General features: G+C 33.0%; 2 protein-coding genes across 3 annotated transcripts; one reads left to right on the top strand and one right to left on the bottom strand.

The window, feature by feature from the left end:
* Nucleotides 1–652: 652 nt before the first annotated feature.
* Nucleotides 653–4,823, top strand: LOC128189783 (serine/threonine-protein phosphatase alpha-2 isoform). Its single transcript, XM_052861542.1, has 7 exons — nucleotides 653–852; nucleotides 1,512–1,643; nucleotides 2,317–2,547; nucleotides 2,672–2,776; nucleotides 3,117–3,340; nucleotides 3,443–3,577; nucleotides 3,907–4,823. Exons 1-7 carry the CDS (start codon nucleotides 798–800, stop codon nucleotides 4,009–4,011), a joined length of 987 nt encoding a protein of 328 aa, XP_052717502.1. The 5' UTR covers nucleotides 653–797; the 3' UTR covers nucleotides 4,012–4,823.
* A 1,446-nt stretch (nucleotides 4,824–6,269) lies between these two features.
* On the bottom strand, nucleotides 6,270–22,528 carry LOC128189572 (uncharacterized). 2 transcript variants are annotated; one of them, XM_052861230.1, is made up of 19 exons: nucleotides 22,130–22,528; nucleotides 19,636–19,758; nucleotides 19,136–19,247; nucleotides 18,224–18,346; nucleotides 17,761–17,887; nucleotides 17,279–17,452; nucleotides 16,752–16,835; nucleotides 16,506–16,643; nucleotides 16,048–16,160; nucleotides 15,447–15,599; nucleotides 14,891–14,982; nucleotides 14,653–14,733; nucleotides 14,193–14,325; nucleotides 12,421–12,551; nucleotides 10,046–10,152; nucleotides 9,401–9,503; nucleotides 8,622–8,755; nucleotides 8,051–8,228; nucleotides 6,270–7,653 (listed from the first exon to the last, which is right to left on the bottom strand). In XM_052861230.1, the coding sequence occupies exons 1-19, from the start codon at nucleotides 22,292–22,294 to the stop codon at nucleotides 7,528–7,530; spliced, it is 2,397 nt and encodes a 798-aa protein (XP_052717190.1). In that variant the 5' UTR covers nucleotides 22,295–22,528; the 3' UTR covers nucleotides 6,270–7,527. The 2 variants fall into 2 exon arrangements, with proteins under 2 accessions (XP_052717190.1, XP_052717191.1); XM_052861231.1 differs by having other exon boundaries at nucleotides 16,515–16,643.
* Between the last annotated feature and the right edge of the window lie 487 nt (nucleotides 22,529–23,015).

Raw genomic sequence — 23,015 nt, 5'->3', positions numbered from 1 at the left:
AGAGAATTAAAAAAAGATAATACACATTCTTGTCATATTGAAAAAAATGATAATTTTAAATATGTTCTTCACAGGTCATCTACAAACACATAAATTAAAGAAATTAACAATTAATTTAATTAAATTACAATGTTGTTAAAAGGTTAATAAGGGGGAATTTATCATGAATAAAACAGCTTTTTTCATTAAAAAACCTTTGCTTTTTTTCTCTTCCCTCATAAGAGAAAAATTAGTTTGCGTTAGATTTGGCCATGCAGACAAGTATATATATATTTGACTTACGTCCAATGTAAGATTTATTTGATAAAAGTAAAGATGATAATTTGCAGAAAATGCATAAAGTTTTTCTTATTTAGAAATCTTCAGTAAATGTTTTCTTGCAAGCAGAGACGTATATAAATGTGTCTGTTGTAAAGTTTTTAAATAAGAATAAAAAAAATTATTTAAAAAAAATATTAAAAATCCCATTCAAATCTTTTGTGGAAATATCATGCAACTTTTCATAAATGTCATACACTTAAAGTTGTTTAAAATTTTTAAAAATCCCCAATTTCTTAGTTTTATAATATTCGATAGCCAATATTAGACAATATGTTCAGGTAGGTGAGTTTCGCCGGGTCAATGTCACACGAGTAGAACACGAACGACTTAACAAATCAACATCCTTCGTTACGTGCGCCATTTTCTTTCTTGTTTTGATTAGAGGGGGGAACCTAAATAAATCCACCATCATCTGCTTTATTTGAACTCCTGCAAGCCAAATAACTTATCGAAGAGGGAGTTCAGGCATTCTTGTTATGGCAGATACGGATAAACTTAATATAGACAGTATTATAGCTAGATTACTTGAAGGTAAGTTTTGGTTGTTAGATATGTCAAACAATCTTTCAAGTAGTTCTTCCGGCTGAAAAAGGTGAAAAACAGTTGCTCTAACCTACGCAGTTCCAAAGACTGCAGGCAAAACTTCACCTCTTTCAAATTATTAAAAAAAGTCTATAGTAAAATTGCATGAAAGAATGTGTGATTAATGTTATTTTGCGCATTGTTTATTCGGTAGCAGATTCAATGGCAGATCTATGTTGATCAAAAACAGAGATAACTTTGTGAGACTGAACTATTTGATTTCTCATGTTGTCTTCACACAAATTACAAGAAAATACCATTTTCTCGTTTATTGTCTCTTTTAATATCAGACTTACTAGTTGCATTACTCGTGCAGTATGAATGAATTTAATATCTATAGAGTATCTGAATGTAAACTGTAGGTTGAACATTTTTCACCTAATAAAGAGCAAAGCTGTTTTTATAAAACATATGCTGCTCCAACCCAGTATGTATTTCAGAGTATAAAATATTCTACCAGTAGGTGGTAGATACTAGTGTTGACATGAGAGTAAACAGATACGGAATTATTCTGTAGTGTAACATTTATCAGTATAGGTTATATAGTGTATACTCATCATGAAATCTTAATAATACATTTTGTTTTTCATTTCTTTCTTTCTATATAGTTAGGGGATCTAGACCAGGAAAAAATGTTCAGCTGACAGAGTCAGAGATCCGTGGTCTCTGCCTTAAGTCACGGGAAATTTTCCTAAGCCAGCCTATATTGCTGGAATTGGAGGCCCCATTGAAAATATGTGGTAAGTTTTTTGATTAAAATATTATGGGTGTTTCTCACTTATCAGCAGGCACCACACAATTCGACTGCAACACAGTTATCAACATGATGTTCAGATATTGGGTCATATAAAAAACATTGGGAAGAAATATAACAACAAAAAAAGAAGACTTTTGAGTGTCTGCATTTGCAACAAGGTTGAATCTTAATGAATAACAAATTAAAATAACTGAGGATATTGCAGTGAAACAAATCTTTGTTTTGATCAATATTTAGGTAACTGTTTGCGCAATATTTATAACTAATACATTCAAACATACTGTTGATTATCTTGGTAGGATATATGTGTAAAGTATTCAATTGAGCATAAGAGGGTTGACATTACATGTAAAACATTGGGGCCTGTATTGGCCATCACTTGACAATTTCTTCTCCTCGTTCATAATTGTTCATGACCCTTTGTTTTTTCATACTCAGTACTCCTTTTCCAATCCTAAAAAGTTAACTCAACCATCATTTCTTGAAGGAAAATGCACCTATTCCTTGAAAATCAGTGTTCCTTATTGTTACTCCATCCAATTTCGCTAAAGTAATGGGTATAGGAGTGGTTAAAATGATAGTGAAAATGATGAAACTATAAATGTACGAAAATAGTGAGAACCTCTATTGTGTACACTGTATGATTTATTCTATAGGTGACATCCATGGTCAATATTATGACCTATTACGATTGTTTGAGTATGGTGGATTCCCCCCAGAGAGCAACTACTTGTTCCTCGGAGATTATGTAGACAGAGGAAAGCAGTCACTGGAAACAATCTGTCTTCTCTTGGCCTACAAAATCAAATACCCAGAAAACTTTTTCCTCCTCCGTGGAAATCACGAGTGTGCCAGCATCAACAGAATCTATGGGTTTTATGATGAATGTAAGTTCCTGTTAATATTAATGTCTCCATGTTGCATAAGCAAAAGAATGTTTAACTTCTTTTGTAAATTTATATATGATAATGAACAACAGTATCTATATTAATACTTTTATTTTTTTTACAGGCAAGAGACGATACAACATTAAGTTGTGGAAGACCTTCACAGATTGCTTCAACTGCTTACCAATTGCAGCCATTATTGATGAAAAAATATTCTGTTGTCATGGCGGTAGGTCATTGTAATAGCTGTGTCAATTTTCATGTTAATAATAGAACATGAAGTAATTGTCTGAAAATATATTCTTCCAGGTGACACATTAGCCATAACATTCTGAATCATGACATTATATTTTTTTGAAAAATATGAATATGAAGAATGTATAACTTCGATCTCTGATATCTAATATCAAAGTATTATCTGTTCTCTAATATTGGAAATTGAGAAACAGTTTTGCTTTATCTTCAATGACTTTTTATGTAGTTAAATTTGTTTCTAATTGAGTTATATTCTGCTTGAATCTAATGAAACAAATGGTTTTTCATTGCAATTTTATACATGTTTATTGTAGGTTTAAGTCCTGACTTGCAGTCCATGGAACAAATTCGACGAATCATGAGGCCCACAGATGTTCCAGATCAAGGTCTTCTATGTGATCTCTTGTGGTCTGATCCAGACAAAGAGACAATGGGATGGGGAGAAAACGACAGGGGGGTGTCTTTCACATTCGGAGCAGAAGTTGTTGCCAAATTCTTACACAAACACGATCTTGACCTTATTTGTAGAGCTCATCAGGTATGTATATAACCTAATCAATCTTACATTTCTTTTGAATCCTTAATTTTCAGTGGTCTTGTTAAATTCCTGTCTTGTAATGATTGTTAATTTTTGTGACAGGTGGTAGAGGATGGATATGAATTTTTTGCAAAAAGACAGCTGGTCACACTATTCTCAGCGCCCAACTACTGTGGTGAATTTGACAATGCAGGTGCTATGATGAGTGTGGATGAGACACTCATGTGCTCCTTCCAGGTGAGTGACTAGTTTGCATTTTAATGTCAGTTGTGTTTTATACGATATCGTTTTAAAAACTTTTAATTTACATCTAGCACTAGAAGGTGGTCTGTTTCATGACATGAAAGTTTGAAGTAGACATGCCTTTCTTTGGAGCTATTATGAACTACTCTCGTACAAACATTTGTGCATTAAATGCTTTGAATGTTTTCAGGACTAATTATTAAGATGTTATTTTAAAAAAATTCTTAAGAAGTAGATTTTGTAAGTAAAATATGGTATTGGGGTTTCCTACGCATTTTCGAACCCATTTTCATACTAATATTCAGCATGTATTTGTTTTGCAGATACTTAAACCTGCAGACAAGAAGAAGTTTCCTTATGGTGGACTAAACGCAGGCCGACCTGTCACCCCTCCACGGGGTCAGGCTAAGGGCAAAGGAAAAATGTAAGGGACTGGCAAAACAAAGACCCACCTTCAAGTTTTTAGTGTAACTCAGACAACACAGAAATGTAAACACCATATCACCAGATTCATTTGATTTCACTGTACTCATCGGGCGACATGAACTTTGCGAATTGCATAGAACGGTTTTGTGAAGCCGACAGTGTTGTTATTGGTGAATACATTGTGATTTTAAAAAAAAAAGCTCATGGCAATCCAAGCCTAGGGAATTATTCATTTGTATATACACGTGTTGTGCATTTGAGATATAAAAAGAGTAATGACTTTCCTATAGCTTTTGTGTAGTGTAATTGATAGAATTGTGTAAGAGCTAGGAGCAAACTGTCAGAGGCCCCGACTATAATAGACTGGTGGAAATGCGGATGGGGATAGGAGAAAGTGCAAAAACTGTATATTATATCTGTTGTAATATAAGACATGCTTGGGCTCTTCGGCTTTCTTTCAAAGTCCTCATTTCCTCCAAAACTTGATGTGAGTTGAGATCTTTCGTGTAATTGCTGTTGTACTCAAATACTTGTAGATAATACTGTACACCTTTATAACTTTTATCTCAAATAGAAAGTGTTATTTTATTTTTTGTGTAAATAATGTTACTATCAATATTTATTGTAACTGCATGGTCATTTTACTGCATTCCTGGTAATAGTATGTGTACGATGAAATAGCAAGTAAGCCAAACATAAACTTTCACTCCGCATTAATAATGATGTCCTTCAGTAGAAAGCATCTCAATGGATGCATTTGCTGTTGAAAGAAATTTTTATAAATATGAAGAACAAATAAAGGATGTTTTCTATTTTTATGAGTTGTTTATATTACATTCGTTAATGTTAAGGAAAATCTTTAGGTATGCCCAATTCAGAGTGGTCTAGCTGTCTGTAGGCTACCGGTACATGTATGTTTAACCAATCTTCTCTCAAATAGATGTGAACAAATTATGTATAAGTTGTCACTGAATCATGAGGTCAAAGGCCACCTGAAGGTACATTTAATTTGCCAATGTTTTGAAATGACAAAAATGTTATAGAAGTATTTCTTCTTTTAAAGCTGAAGGTTTATGGTAGCAAAGGACAGTTTCGGATAAAGTACCTGTCAATATTTTTGTAAAATTGAGAGTTGCTGTACTTAAAGGCTTATGAGTGTTACTAAAATTCATGAAATTAATACAAAATGTATGTCCACATAGGTGAGACCTCTACAGCAAAATACTTTGAACTGTTAAGAGGTCAGACCGTCTGCAGCTAATAGCATAGCTGCAATAGAAAAGAAATATAGGGGACAATGCCTTTTTTATAAAAGAGTAATGTGTTCAGCATTAAAGAAGTTAATTATATGTTGTTGGGGGGGGGGGGGGGTCATGCAGGAAGATTGGATTGTGTGTAAATAATACAGTGCAGCTTGAATTGGAAAGAGCATGACATAATTGTACAACAATTTCAAGGAAGATTTATAGCTTGGTAATTCACAGCCATTTAAAATCCCAAGAGCACTTGTCTTCTTTGGACATGACCACAGATTTAGAGGAGTCTTGATTGTTTTGGCAAGATTAGCAAGCATTTTATCTTATTTGATAATCTCCCAAGGTCCCCAATTCTCTTGTTTGATGCTCAACACAAAATGCAGTTCATCCTAGTTCTTTGTTTTGTCTGCACAACAGCTGAGATCTCCAGGATAGTTGTTTAACATGGTCTTGTGTGACAAAATCGTATTCATTCATTATGCCGCAATGTTCTTTCAAACATGCTGTACATGGAAAGAATACTGGAAACTTGTCAAGAGAGAACATTTCCACAACCCCCTCCAAAAACTCAAAAAGCCATTGTTGATAAATTAAGCAAATTTTACTCACAAATGCAAACTGGAAAGTATTTTTTGTACTTGTACAAAATTTGGACAAAAAATTACCGGTACACATTTCATATATACCATAAGAATTGCAAACATTCTTGAATTGCTTAAAAATTCTGTCAAATCAAGGTCATGTGAGCTCAATATGCACATCAAAGTGGCAAATGTGTGTATTATCCAACAAATACATAAAATGTGATAAGGGTCAAATGGTCCCCATAAATCAACGTTTTGACATTTTGCTTGATAGTTTGTTTATGATCTATTTGTCTCTGCACTCACTAGCAATATACTGTAGTAAGATGTCAGAAATCGCCCTGCTTTAAGAATCTGATAAAAATTCATTTTAACTACCTTAGTTCTTCAAATAGAAAAAACATAGTGCATCTTTGAACAGGTGTGTGATTACCTGGTAGTCAATGAAATATAAAAATCTGATTGATCAAGTGCTTTTAATGTTTTCTGGATTGAAATATGCTTGAAAATATACAAGTATAATATTACCCAAACATAAAACCATAAATAAATTACATATGGGCCTATATACATGTAAATCTGTACAGAGTTTACCTAATATGATAATTAATGTTTATTTATGGGGACCATTTTTAGCCCTAAATTTACCTGTATATATAGCCCTAAAAGGTCTTAAGATTTATTTGGTACATGTATATATAAAATCAGAAGACCAAAGAATGAAAACATTGGTATTTGAATTCCATGCAAATGTGTGATGTCTTCACTTATTAGAAGCACCTAACAGGTAAATCTGTTGAAAACACAATATCGTGTATGAAACACGAATACTGTAGATTCCTTATTTTACGTGAGTATTTAATTCCGTGATTTAACCGTTTTGAATCAAATCGTGAGAATATAAAATCGCAAACACAGATTTCTAATCAAAGTTACAGTTTGTTAACATCTCTTCGAAAAATAAAAGCTTGATTTTAAAATCTGCGAGATGTGCTTTTCGCAGTTTTACGCGGATATTAATTCTTCACATCAAATTAAGAATCTACAGTAACATAATCTCAATTCCTACCCAATAAATAAATGCATGTTCAATACTTTGGACTCTGTCATGTCAAATACATGTACTTGTAAAATAAAATTCATTAATTCGTCAATAACATACAAGTAATTGACAAAATATACTGAATAAAATAAAACCATGGATATACCTATAGATAATACATACATTTACTGGTATGTTCCTTAAAATCTTAAGTTGACAAAATAAAAAAAAAGAAAACTAATAATGAAATCAGCTCAGATTGCCAAAGGAATTTACAATACCTTGAGTTAATATCAACAAATCTTTAAAAAATGTACATGTAGATAAAATATTTACACAAACATTAATTTACATGTATTTAACAACAGGAATGTTTGCGATTACGATAAAATGTTTTCAATGTATGCCACAATGTTATTTAAAAATAAAACACAAGCAGAATTCTCTGTTTTCATTTAAAAAAATACACAAATGGAAATTCGCCTCTCTGCCATTGCGGGTGTTCTATTACACAGCTGCCTGTCGTTGAGATCACCGACTCTAAGCTCAATGAATTCTGGGAGTATCAATTGAATGCTGGGTTTGTAAGTCACACACAGGGTAAGTTCGGGGACAGTACTCTGCTTATAAATAACTTCACGTGGTGTCAATCCTGATCATTCTGAGCTTGTAATTGTCAGCCAATACACACGCCGCCTCGTTAGATCCTCCACAATAGTGGGAGGAGGAGAAAACTGTCATCAGCCGACCTTGTTGTTGTACCTGGACCAAAAAACAAACAAATTTATACTATGAGTATCCTCAAATCTCATCAATCTGACAGAAAAAATCCACTTATTTGTATATGAATACTAAAATTAGTGGTTTTTTGTGTAAGTTTGGTTTTTATATCCTAAGTTTGACATATCAATTTTTCATCTAATTAGGAAATAAGGCAAGCATTACTTAATAAATGTAGTTTAAATACAGTGACTCTGTTCTAGTTTACTTAGCTTCAATGATGTAGCCCTCTCTGATATAAAAAATATATATACGGTAAATAAATACATGTTAATGAAATGGGAGAGGGCAACATTATTGCAGCTAAATTTTACTCTCCATCCTGATGGCTTGGTGAAAAATGTTGGCTTTTAAGTACAATTGTATTAAACTTTAATACCTGAAATCCATTTTCCTGAACTTCATGTGCTCTAATGACATGTGAGAGTCCGTTTTTGTCCAGAAAAGCCATTAGTGCCTCACAACTGAAGAAATAGGCAGTCCCTCGTCTAGTGTTGTAAATGAATCCATTGTGTTCCTTCAAGTCTTTAATATTTTCTGGTGTCATCAGATCCATGCTTTAAAATCAAAATTTTGTTCATTATATCATGGACATGTCATGCAGTTGGTTTGCTGATTTTATCTAGTTTTAAACAGTACCATAAGACATTTTTTATTAATTTTACTTAAAAAATTTAGGAGTAAAATACTCAACTGATGTGAACATAAAAGTTTTTACGTAAACATAACAGTAGAGTCATAGATGTACATATGAATGACAGAAATAAAATTCACAAACTTTCATCCAATCAAATTCCTGATCTAGATAGTGTTGATTTTAAAATTAGATGTTCTTTTAAGAAAGAACAACATGTATATTATGACATACAAAATATTTAATATCAAAAGTGAAATCACTTGTGGATATGTAGATTTTATACAGGACAAGATACATGTACATGTGTATCTACCTGACAGGATCACTCCACATGATTTCCCATGCCAAGGGACTTTCTAACTCTGGGTCCTTCAGGGGCACCGGGATCTTGTTAATGTTCTCAATGTTTAAATCCGAGCAGGGGATTCCACCATGAACACAGAATATCTAGAGAGAGAACAGGAGACATAAAGTTTTCTCATCGTTCATGGACATTTTAAAATGCATTAAAACAAGAATTAATCTTGATACTAATGTTAAATGATAGTACAAGTGTAATCCATGTACCTGAACAAATAGTGCATACTCATTTTATACTACCTGTTTTATCATTGTTTGACTACAAACAATAGTAGTTCAAATCCACATGTGGTTATCTAATGTAACAATCCATTGTAACAACTCTTGGTTAAATATTTACTCACTTTATCATCCACAGTAGCAGCTATATGCTAGAAATTTACTTACTTTATCATCCACTTTAGCAGTTGCTGGCAAATTATTTTTTATACTCACTTTCCCATCAACTGTAGCAGCTATTAGCTTTTTATTTACTTAATTAGTCTACTGTAGCAGCTATCATCCATTAAGCAGCTACTGCTATTCACTCACTTTATCATACACTATAGCAGCTGTTGGCTACCGGTATTTACTCACTGTATCATCCACTGTAGCAGCTATTGGCTATTTACAGTATCATCCACTATAGCAGCTATTGGCTATTTACTCACTTTATCATCCACTGTAGCAGAAATTGGCTATTCACTCACTTTATCATACACTATTAATGGCAGATATTGGCTATTTACTCACTTTATCATCCACTGTGGCAGCTATTGGCATGGCATCAAAACATTCATTGACAGCTTCCCAAACCTGGAGTCCAACTGACTCCCCAAACTTCTGAACACATTCACTGTCAAAACACAACATAAAAAAAATACAGTTTTATAAAAAATTTCTAGTTGTTAAGAATCCTCAACATCCCATGACTTCTACTTTTTTCTGACAGTACATCACAACACAGGGATTTTTACCCGTTATGGAACAGTTATTTTGCCAAATTTTGGTGACTATCTCTGTAGCACAATGGATGTAGCTTTACTCTACTAACCTGCAGGTCCCTGGTTGAAAACTGCAGGGACATCTAATTTAATGAATAGCAGTAAAATTCTAAAAGTTTTCCCCCAAAATTGATTTTTTTAACTGTCATTTTCAAATTAAACATATGCAAGAAATCCATATCAGTCTTGCAGAAGTTTTCTGGTGTGGAGGACCCTAAGCCATGGTACTTGAATACAACAACAATTCATTGTATTGAACCTTACATTCTAACAGTGGTGGTTCTTTTGGTAGAAACTTAACACTTTACCTTATTGTATCAAAGAACAAAAAAACACCTGTCATGTGAAAGAATATTATAAGTATGAACAGGAAATATTCAGTATTCATACTTACTTTTTAAAAGAAAACATTTCCTGGACCGACCTCAGTTCATGGTTTCCTCTCAGCAGATAAAATTTATTTTGAGCTAGCATTTTCTGTGCAAACAGGTAAGAAATGACCTAGAAAACAAAAAACGAGACTCGAAATTACAATTCACAAAACAACTAGATATATTCAGATCTCTTTGTTATTATAATATAATAAATACATGTAAAGGACAACCTTTTGATGACAGACTAAATAGCTAGTTTTACATATATATTAAGTACAGTATCATGAATATAGCAGCATCAGAATTTCAAGTGTCAGTACATGTATTTTCAAATTACGGTAGTTAATAGTGAAACCTTTATTTATATGTTGGATTGGGTTTTAATAAACTTTAACTGAAAATAGCAAGGATATTGTACATGAAGTGGCCAAATTAATAGGTAAATTCTAATTTTTAAGCAGATACATATTGTTGCATTAAAATTAAATCAATTGAGGAAGAAAGTAAATATAATTGTGAAACAAGAGGCCAATTGGCCTTAAAGGTCACCTGAGTAGCATATAACCCATACACAAACTTGTCGAGGAGTCTCATATATGCATCTAATTAATTAGGTTTCATACTGGAGTAGAAAAATTATAAATTTGTAATGACTGAAATCTTTAAAAAAGAACTGTCAAACCTATAATTTTGGCGAAAAACTGAAAGATCTGGTCTGCAAACTCATGAATTCAGTTTTCCTTTCAGGTGTGGGGAGTAAAGAAGATAATTTTTTAACATTATATGGCATTGCATTAACACCTATACATCCATTTTGGCCCTGCCCTAGAGTCAAAACCCATCCTTGAGGGGACATGAAAATTAAAATTTCAGTAGAGGACTTCCTGGTAAACATAATTATTAATCAGTTTTTTATACAGATGTGTGAGAATAGAGAGATAATTTTTAAACGTTATATGCATTAACACTATATTGCCATATTACCCCCCCCCCCCCCCCCCCCCATGTCCTGAACCACTGACTCAGGGGCCATGAATTTCACAATTTAGGTAGAGGAGTTAGTGGACATCATAACAATGTATTCAGTTTTTTGCCCACATGTGTGGGAGTAGAGAAGAAGATTTTTTTAAGATTTAATACATTTTTACCATATGGCCATATTGGCCCCACCCTAGAGTCTGAACACCTAACCCAGGGGTCATGAATTTCACAATTTTAGTAGAGAGCCTCATGGACATCATAACCATGCATTTAGTTTTTAAGAAATATATATGGGAGTAGAGAGGAAGAAGATTTTTTAAGATTTAATACATTTTTACCATATAGCCATATTGGCCCCACCCTAGAGTCTGAACACCTAACCCAGGGGTCATGAATTTCACAATTTTAGTAGAGAGCCTCATGGACATCATAACCATGCATTTAGTTTTTAACAAATATATATGGGAGTAGAGAGGAAGATTTTCTAAGATTTAATACATTTTTACTATATGGCCATATTGGCCCCACCCTAGAGTCTGAACCCCTGACCCAGGGGTCATGAATTTCACAATTTTGGTAGAGGGCTTCATGGACATCATAACCAGGCATTTAGTTTTTAACAAATATATATGGAAGTAGAGAAGAAGATTTTCTAAGATTTAATACATTTTTACTATATGGCCATATTGGACCCACCCTAGAGCCTGAACCCCTGACCCAGAGGTGATGAATTTCACAATTTACGTAGAGGGCTTCATGGACATCATAATCATGCATTTAGTTTTTAACAAATAAATATGGGAGTAGAGAAGAAGATTTTCTAAGATTTAATACATTTTTATTATATGGCCATATTGGCCCCACCCTAGAGTCTGAACCCCCTGACCCAGGGGCCATGAATTTCACAATTTTGGTAGAGGGCTTCATGAACATCATAACTATGCAATCAGTTTTTTCCTCACATGTGCGTAAGTAGAGAAGAAGATTTTTGAAAATTTGGCTTTTTTTTCATATTTGGCCCCACATGTGGCGCCCGGGGGTATTAGAGCCATGAATTTCACAATTTAGATTCCTCTTACCAAAGATGGTAACAATCAGCCTTCAGTTATAGTTTTTAAGAAGAAGTTAAAAATGTAAATAGTTAACACACGACGACTGACGAAAACGGATAGCAATAGGTCACCTGAGTTTACTCAGGTGACCTACCGGTAAAAATGTACATGTACAGCTGAATATACCTTGCGAAAGATTATGATTATCAACGTAATCAAATCTCTTAAATATAATACACTGTGTCTGTATCAATCTCCAATACCTTGTTTTGCCATTGGCCAAGGTCTGATAATGAAATGAAAATGATATTCCTAACATTCCTATATTTGTTTTACTGATTCATACACTATACATTACTCACCTCTATTCCATACTCCCCTCTGTCTACATAGTCCCCCAGGAACAGGAAGGAAGCTGGAGTCAGCAGGGGCCCCATCCTCCACAGAGCCTTCTCAAAACAGACCAAATCTCTGTAGTTGCCATGGATATCCCCTGTAACAGACAATAATCCTGGTCTTTGACAAGCCATAGAAATTTTCAAACATAACATTTCATTGTAAATGTTTTACATACTGTACATGCACCATGACAAATAAAATAATCAAATTTAAGATTAACTCATCATCAGTCATGTCCGAAACAAATTCATGTACAGGGTGTCCCAGAATATCTGATACCATTTGAAATTCATATAAATTTTGTAATGTTTGATTAAAACATATAAATTGTGACTCCAAAAAAGTAAAATTGTTTAATATTTTCCCACAAAAACGTGTGGGAGAAAAACGTGCTTTTTATAGAATTACGATGTCACAGAATTGCATCATATTTCTTTGGTTGCATTGAATTTATTTCAAGATGAATCGTACAAGAGAACAGGCATCTTCTGTTTTAAAGGTGTATTTTCAAACACAGACTCCATATATGGTTGTACAAATTATAAAATAAGAATACCCTGGAGAAAAAACAACTCAACAGACAAAATTTTCTCTATATAGTGAGATGATTTGAGAAAACCGGATCCGTACAGTGGTCGTTGCGAGGAATTTTACTCATCCTATTGACATTGATGGAGGGACGTCATTTTGACGCGCTCTCTTTTTTGTTGTGTTTTTAAAATCAATGCCCATTTGTGTAAAACTTATGAATGTTCGTGAAATTTGTTGACTGAAAATTTACATTATATACAGTTATGAAAATGTCTTTCATTTTCTGTAAAATAAATTTCATCAGAAGTTATTTAAAGATTAAATGGTATCAGATATTATGGGACACCCTGTACATGTAATTCTAGAAGTGGGGCAAAGAATAGGTGTACAAATATATAAGTAAATAGTACAAAGTTTTCCTCTTTTCAATGTTGATTGCGAAAATATTGTGACGATAATTTCAATATGTTCATGACGTTGATCATTTCCATGCAAATTAAGCTTGGATTCTGAAACAATATATCTACTTTGTAAATACCTGTCCATATACAGCAAAACTCGAATATAACGAACACGGATATAGCGAATTTACGGCTAAAACGAATTATTATTCATGTCCCTGCAAATTTCCTATATAAACCTATAGAAAATTGATGTATATAATGAACACGACTATAACGAATTTACGGCCATAACGAAGTAATTTTAAGACCCCCGCTGGCAAAATTTTAACGTATTTTATCATTTTTAAAACGAATTTTTTTCCATTTCAAATTTCATTGAAGAAACATGCAATTTTAAGATGCATATATAAAATATTCAAATTTAATTGGTATACGGAATTTTTTTTAATAATTGAAATAAAATGGTTATATTGACATTTTTGGTAAATGACGGTAATACTTATTTTATAACTTACGATAGTTTAGAAAACTGTTAGCCGGAAAAACCTTTAATTATTTTATAACGAATTCGCTATCATATATTTAACGAATTCGTTATAAACGTATAGCGAATTACGGCTATAACGAAGTTTTTTCTAGGGTCCCTTGAAATTCGTTATAAACGAGTTTTGCTGTACATGTACAGGTATTTTTGCAATATGTAACACAACAATAATTTCTATTTTCCTATCTATAATTGTAAAATAAAAAAAAAAATCTATGTACGTTGTATTTGATTATGTAAATAACCAACTTCTTACCAAGAATGTACACAGGGGATTTCAGTTTGACCAATCGCGGCTCCAGACACAAGGTGTCCTTGAGCTCTCTACACAAGGTCAGGAGACACTTGGCAAGGGCATTGGTGTCCACCTGTCCCCAGTCAAAGCCAGGCTGTACATGAAAGAGAGGAAAATAACATCAAAAATATGGGACATGTATTATACTTTCATAAAAAAAATCTCATCACTTATAAAGTCTTGCTGAAAGTTTGACACCATTCACTCAATCATAAATCATGAAAAAATGATGCATTTATCTTTTATCCAATTACTTGTATAACTATATATGATAAAAATTACATGCATATTTCACTGAATCAAAGAAAGAGCATTGTCAAGCAAATTACATGTTAATGTGTTTCATTTTTATACATATATACTTGAATTCACATTATCATGCGACACAAATTTTTACCCAAAAATATATATTGCAAATTACCTTTGCTGGGCCCCCATTATCTCCTTTGATAGCTCTCTCAAAATACCTCAGACCAGTCAGCATTTCATTGGGATGAGATTTCTACAAATAAACCTTTGATGAGCGAGGCTGGTGTAAGAGTTTATACGTATTTATAACTAAGTTTAGGCTATTGAGAATCTAAAGATAAAGGTGTGCATGTTCATGCTGTTTACTGTAAGCACATGAATTTAAGTTTTAAAAAAAATTCAACACTCACTGCATTGAATGAATCTATAGATGGCATTCTCTGAAATCTTGAAATGTCTCCCTCTAAATGACAGGCAGCACTTTCTGTCACAGCAGATGTTCCTGCAGAGTGTCGTCAAAATCAAATCAAAAATAGAACAAATGTATCAAATGGTATTTTCACAGAGAAATAAATCTATCACTCGAGTGAAACAATTTTCTAAAAATAAAATCTACAATTTAAAGATAATTCAAATGCATTAAAATTCATTTTAAAAAACCAACACCAATAAGATTTGTTGGTCGCAAACAATAAAATTTCACACTAATCAAAACAATGTTAATCCTATATTAAAAGGAGATATCCCCCCCCCCCTTAGAAAAAAAAATGCCCACGCAAGTGAAATTTTTTTATAAGGTTTAAAAGAGCTTTGTCTTCATGAATATTTCTTGCTGCAAACCAGTCTTCAAATGTCTTGGGTATTTTATTATCCAGATTTAATATCTACATCTTGACTGTGCACGGTAGTTGCTGCAAACCAGTTTATCTCTAGTCTAGTAAATTGCGAAATAAAGTTGGTTTATACCTTGTAGATCCCATAGTTTGACTACATCAGACAACACTCCTGTTCGCCGGACTTTGACAGTGTGTGTGGCTAGTTCGTATCTGATGTGGGTGACGAACCTCCCAGCCGATAAAGGCCTCCCCTCAGGAAGCTTGAATACCTCCATTTCTGTATCTGTTCAAGAGAATGACATCTACCAGTATATAAAATCTCATGACATCCGCTATTACAGTCTGATTCAAGTCAGACCTCCCAGTTACTCCTATATTCTGATGGCTGTCACTATCATCAACAAAACACATGTACCGTATATCCAGTTTATTTGCGTGACACAAAATTTGCGAAAATGCATTTTTAATTTGCATCAGTCGTTTTTGGTGATTTTAAAAGTTTCTTAAAGAAAATAACACAGGATATAATTTCTGCGTATTTAATATTTTTCGTTTTGAAAGAGATCGCGAAAAAAAGCAAAAATTAGATCATCGCAAAAATTACCGGATATACGGTATAGAAATTAACTTAAAGAGGTAGTGACTTTCACAAAACACTAAAAATTGCTAAACCATATATATAATATCAATGTATATCTATACTGCTTCTGGTACTGAGACAAGAATTTTACCTGTGGCATTCAATTTCCTTGGAGGAGATTTGACAGAATCCAAGAGCTTTGGCCGACATCTCTTCAAAGGTGGTTCCATAGTTTCTCCATTTTGATTTGCACTGTTTTCAGCTCTATAAAATGAAAATACAATATTAGAGTCCCCAAATTACATGTTTTCAGGGGGCATGGACAACTCTATATTGAGACATACTTTCTTCAAAAATGATCCATAAAATAAACAACAATCTTCTCTTTCTTTCACAATCCCCATGTTTAACAAAATAGGTTTGGGAGTTTCTAGTAATGAGTTTAAAATACATTGTTTACCTTTCTAATAATATTCAAAAATCATTCAAGCTCATTTACGGTGAGATCAATATAATTTGATTAATATGATGTAATATTATCCACATTTATATCTAAAGGTGTCCAATACCACCTTCCACATATGTGTATTTACTCGGTTAAAATGCTACCTTACTGACCCTTTAAGCAAGGCCACACAGGACTGGGGCAATCTGAACAGAACAGATGTCCCTCGGAACTTCAGCTGTCCGACAGCGGTCAAAAACTCCCCCAGGGGAAGCTTGTTCTTTGTCTCGTTTCCAAATAATCTACAAAGTAAGTAAGAAAATCAACATAAGGGGTCAAAGTTTCTAATTTAATACATGTACTATTTGGGTCAAGCCATTGCTAGATGTAGCAAACGAGAGGGTACTCACTTTGCACTTTTCTGAGCATCTTCAGTGACAGAATCGTCATCCAGGGATAGACCTTTGATTTTCCGAATATCTCTGACCATACATCTTAAAATCAAAAACAGAACACTGTTAGTTACAATGTTAGGATAACTGAATTTTTAATGGGTAAAAAATAAAGTTAACTGCAGAACTTTTCCCTCATATTATTTTGCAAAAATACAGTGATTTCCTATATAAACGCGAGGAATTATTATCTGCGTAAAATCGTGAGAATTTTAAAATCTCGCTTTTAATTTTTTACATATATAAACTACATGAAACTACCGGGTATAATAAAATTTCAGGTATTCGCGATTTTATGTTCTCGCGATTTAATGGAAATCTGTTAAATCGCGGAATTAAGTACTCGCGTAAAATAAGGAATTTATAGTAATCAAGTAATCAAAGGTTAAGGTTCAACTTCATTTTTTTCTTTTACTGCAAAATTGTTCCCTCACTTGCCTACTAGGTGAACTATAAATCAAATGATGCCAGTCAGGCAAACTTACTTGAATTCCTCAAACTGCAGAAAACCGTCCATGTTTTGATCATAGAACCTAAAGATATATCTGCATCTCACTTCTGCTGGCATTCCACCATGTTGAGTTGATGGCTCTAATGCTGCTAATCCGACCAGGATATCCTTAAACTGTAAGACGTTCTTCTTGTGGAAATCAAAAGACCTGGAAACAACAAAATTAACACATGTTTATTGTTTCCATTACTATTATTTCATTGTAGATCTGTATGGAACTCATTTTTTTCTGAGAATTTCTGTATATTACTCACACTTTAGATACAAATAAATCTTGGAAAAATATTAACTTGCATGGACCAGCACATGTATGACCCATGAAAACATTTAAATTACATGAAAAAACACAACCTCAAACATATCTTTCAACATATTTTTATTTAAATTTTTTTTTCTTTTTTCTCATGATTGCATCATCATCATCATCATCCAAAAACAAAGTCATCAAAAAATTACCTGAATAGGGCTTCGACTTGCTCAGCCTTTGCCCCTTTGTGAACAATGTATTCCTTGAAGACAGTTTTGTTCATCATTGAACAGGGCAAGCACCAGTCCATGAACTCATAATAGAGAAGTTCTTGTTCTACAACAGACATACATGTAGTTATACATTTTCATGTAGTTCAAATTTGGTATCTCAAACATCAAAATCTATTATACAAGTAACTATCAACTCTGTATCTTTAAGTAAAATTTTTGGGGGGATTACCCCATTAACAACAAGGTCAAATGGGTGAAAATAAATATAAGTTCAAATGACCAACAAAAAGTTTTCAGCTAAGCAGAACGAGATACAAAACTAAAAAATCTAATCCTCAAGATAAGAGAATAAAAGAGAGCTTAATCTGGCATTTTAGCTTTTCCCAAGTCAAGAAGTACATGTATAAATAGTGCAGCTTCACTTGGACTATGAACTGACCTTTCTTGCCCAGTTTGGCTGACTTGACCACAGCCTCCTGGGCTGAGAGCTGGGAGGAGTCTTCCTTCTCTGTGTCTATGTAGTCCACGCCCATCTCACTCAGGGCATTCATTTGCAGGGTCTCTAGCAAAAAAAATCATTAAAGAGAACATCACAATCTTGTAAAACCATATAATTTCATAAATTATCATTGTTAATACTTAATCTCAGTAAGCATACATGTACTTATAATAGTCATTTTAACAAAAGCTTGGAGTTTCAAAGGAATGTTCATGTAACTATCTTTTTTGCTCATCAATACAAGTAAAACAACAAATACAAAGCACCTTCTATCAATTTTGCTTAGAAAAGCTCACTGACATTCATAAACTGTTGAAATCAGAATTTTTTTTCTAAAGGTGTTCTCTTTTAGTGTGAAATTGACACTGTTTCAACTGAAACATACATCCCTGGATGAAGTCGAACAAATGTTGTTTCCAATGTATTCATATCTTTTAAAAAATGACTGGAAAGCTATAAACCATGAGCAGACCACACCTTCATCAAATTTGATTTTGACACGATCTGCCCAAAGTCCAAGCTCTTCTTAAAACAGCTGCTCTATAGTAATATACTGTATACAGGGTTATGGTATTTTTGCCCTGTGTTATTTCCGCCTTTCTAATTCTGGACAATTCCACTTGTCTATAATTCATCTGTGCAAAGATGTGTTTAAAAAGAGATCACTTGAGACATTAGAATTTGCCCATTCTTAAATTTGCCCTCTGGCATCAAGGTCAAAAGGACAAAAATAAAATGGGGGCAAATATTTTCATGTACATACAGTATATGTGTAGCTGTTTTTTTAAGACTGCCTTTCACTTTGCATACCGTAGTTCTTTGTATTGACAAGCATAAGATGACATTTATTACCCCCATTGAGGTGTTTAGCCAGATTAATTGGCTCCAATCCCAGAAGTCCTGGCTCAGCCTGCAACTGCTGTTCCATCTCTTCCACATTACACCACAGGGCATCATCACAGCACTGTGGGTGAAAATAATATACAGAAATATAACAGAAAATTTTGGAAGAGCTGGTGAGCTACTTGTACTAAATACAATATTGACTTTTTATGTATCAACATATGATTTACTAGTCTCCTAAAAACCTTGACAGAAAAGGATATTTTTTTCATATTTCCAAAAGCTTAATAAATAAAAAATTCTTATATATATAGTTTAAACTTTAAATCATGTTTGGTTAAAAATTGAAATGCTGATTTTATTAAAATCTCACTTCACTCATTATCTAGAATTTTTTTTATAAAGTACCGATATGTTTCAAATCTGACATGGTTCAATCTATACTAGATGTTTTGTTGATGGATGTTACTAAAATCAGATGTTTAAACAACAAAGAATTTTGCTTTTACTGTTTCACAGTTCTCCAAAGGCTTGGACAGAAATATGAAGTGTGTGACAGTGGGAGAGCCGCTGAAGTGGTAGAAGTTCATCTTAATGATCCCCTTACACTGACCCAGGTCCTGTCCAGTGGCCTACAATGTACAGCAACAAGGACACTGTCATTACACGTTCATTGTATTGAAAGTAATTACTCATAGTACATGTAATCATTAGTACATTTGTACAATGCACTTAGCCACAAAAAATACTTTGTAGAATAATAGCACGAACTTTGGAGTATGCAATTGCTGGGCGGATAGCACGCGCTGTTACTCAGAAATAAGGAAACTATGGCAAGTTTTTACTCATGAATTAAACTGCTTTATAAAATAACTACATTCTTCTCCTTGAAGTACTGCACTAAATTATCAAGTGTTTTTAGTTGGCGTATTTTTTTACTGACCCCAACTCCATCTTGTATTAAAAATGTTTCACAAATTAAATTACTGCAACACATCATTTACTTTTTACCAAACTATGCATTGTCATCATTTGTTTCAAGTATTTTATTGTTAAATTTCAGACTCTTACAAAGCATTTCATCTTGCAGAATTTATAACATGATAAATTTACCCTATCTTAAAAATTAAAAATCTACCACATTTGTTTGGAAGCTTATCTAAAAGATTTTAAATTGATAGTATGGGTATTAATAACTTGAAGAAAGCTTTATCGATAAATCCTCCTTTCATGAATTATCTTTCCTTGGCATAAAATCCTTCATTTGAAGAAACTTGAAAGCCTCTCACCCAAATGATAGTTTGCCTTTCTTAGCAAACAGATATAGAAGCTATCTACATGAATATCCATCAGAACCAATGAGGAATATATATTTAATGAAGATTAATTGTATATACAAAGGAGTTCCACTTTGATACTTTTATAAAATTATGTAAAGAAATATCATAGCTGAAAATTGTGTATTTACTATATATAGAATCTAGCATCAAAGTAATGGAATGTGATCATCAAAGAAATTGCGTTTTTCCTATATATAGAATAAGCCTTCTTTACATATATGGTTGTGTGGTTACAAGCATGATAAAATGTAGATTTCCTGTTACAATAGCAGGTAATTAGCCTAAAACAATTTATAAGCAGGTGCATAATCACTCAAGTGTAAAAATCACAACTTGGGCTTGGTGACAGTAAGAATTTCAGAATTTAAGCTAAGTTAGAATCATGGTAATTTTTGCTTGGATGCAGTTTCTAGCTTAATTACAAGAGAAAAGCATTCACATAAATATTCATTTGTATATGAATTAACCTATAAGTACATACGAAGTATTGCACTTAGCTAAATAAAGATCCATTGCTTTTATATTGGGACTGATGATATATCGACTTTGGTGAAATGTTTTTTGAGAGTCAATTAAGTTGTTCTGCCATCACATAAATTCACAATTGCATGCAGCCAAACATGACCAACTCTACAACTACTACTGTGACCAATTTCTTATTTAGTACTTTTCACTTATAACGAAAAAAACCAAACCCAAAACCCAAGCAATAAAGACTTGGCATTTAAATACATTAGAGGAACATTTTTTCAGAACCCTTTTGATTAGCTGATTAATCCCTGAGAACATCCGAAATGAGGTTTAATAGCTGACATTCATATTCATAAAAGTTAAATGTATCCCCCTAGCTTTACTTGAAAACAGTTACTATCCTTACAGTATCCATTATTAGCAGTACTGGGTCCGCAGTATTCCCCTGTAAATATTTTAAACCTTTGAAAGCGAGTGTTTTGACAGTTAAATTTGTGCCATTCTTTCATTGGCATCTTGAAATTTTAAAACTTTTAGTGTAATTTAGTCCTTAAATCCTTTCAATTGTATTTCGTAATTTAAAAAAAAATATATAATGACAAAGCTAAGACAAAATTAAGATAATTATTTTAAACGTAAACATTGTGTGTTTTTAATTTGGTATACCCTGCCAGGACTGCCCAAGAAGATGGTCATGTTAATTAAAAAGAAAAGGAATGATTTATTCTAATTGAGCCCACAATGACATTGTTATTCAAACATATCTTTCATCAACTTGAAAGTCATCTATTGCTCGTCTGCTAACTAAATTGTTTACTTCAATGTCTATACTTATGTGAATTTATTTTTTTTCAAAACCAAATATATAGTTTTCCACTTTCTGTAACGTTATATATCCCATGTTTGGCCACCTGGTGCCAACTTGTTTAAATGCACACACATGCACGCACGCACACATGTATATTTTAAAACACCGTTTCAAAATATTTTGACCGTGTTACCGGTCTTCATCAGTCGGTGAAAATTATATATATAAATTTACTATCAACATCATCAACGTTCTCAATATTGAACTTTTTGACAGTCATGTCTTCTTTAAAATGTAAGTAAACACATAATTCTTCACAACCACTCTTTCCTTAAAAATTAAACAAAACATAGTATTCATTGTATGAGAATATACATGATATACCTCTGTTATAAGTTTACTGGCAACTGTTTGAAATGTGTCAGCATCCTGCCGAAGAGTCGTTGGCATCCACATGCCCTTTTCCTCTAAATTCACAAGAAGAATTCTTGAATCTCTTGTTCTTGGGATAAGAACGCTCACATATTCTCTGGAAATCTGACCTGCCATGACTTAATTTTCCTTGTACATGAGTAATATACTAGATATAGTCTCTTACGGAAACCGGTGATGTTTTGGCGATATCCTAGGTATTTCTATCTAGCATTGTAGGCCAGATCCCCAAGCAGATGTCATTATTACTGCCAACGTTAGATTTACAGTAGCAAGCACTCGATAACGTGAATTTCAACTATATCCTAAATTCTGCTTTCACTTTTTTCATGACGACCATTATGTCGTGGATAGCGCGTACGGAAAATGGTTCGTGTAACGCAAAGGTACGTGTATATGTACGTGTAAAATATATGTAGTATCATATTGTTAAATTTTTGAAACAAAAATGATATTACAACATGATAATACAGAAAATCTCTCTCTCTCTCTCTCTCTCTCTCTCTCTCTCTCTCTCTCTCTCTCTCTCTCTCTCTCTCTCTCTCTCTAAATTACTCAATGATTATTTATAATAACTGAAAATTTTAACACGACGGGCTGTCTGTGTTTTACAACTTGATTTTGTTGTAAAAAAAAGGAAATACATGTACTATCTTTAAGCCGATAAAAGATCTACTTTCTTTTACTTTTCGAACGTATTTATTGATATATATATATATATATATATATATATATATATATATATATATATATATATATATATATATATATATATATATATATATATATATATATATATATATATATCATAATTCAGTTCTCCGACACAGTATTTTTT

The sequence above is a fragment of the Crassostrea angulata genome, chromosome 6 (assembly GCF_025612915.1).
Source record: "Crassostrea angulata isolate pt1a10 chromosome 6, ASM2561291v2, whole genome shotgun sequence".
NCBI classification, from domain to species: domain Eukaryota; kingdom Metazoa; phylum Mollusca; class Bivalvia; order Ostreida; family Ostreidae; genus Magallana; species Magallana angulata.
This window is presented reverse-complemented; position numbering and strand designations above follow the sequence as displayed.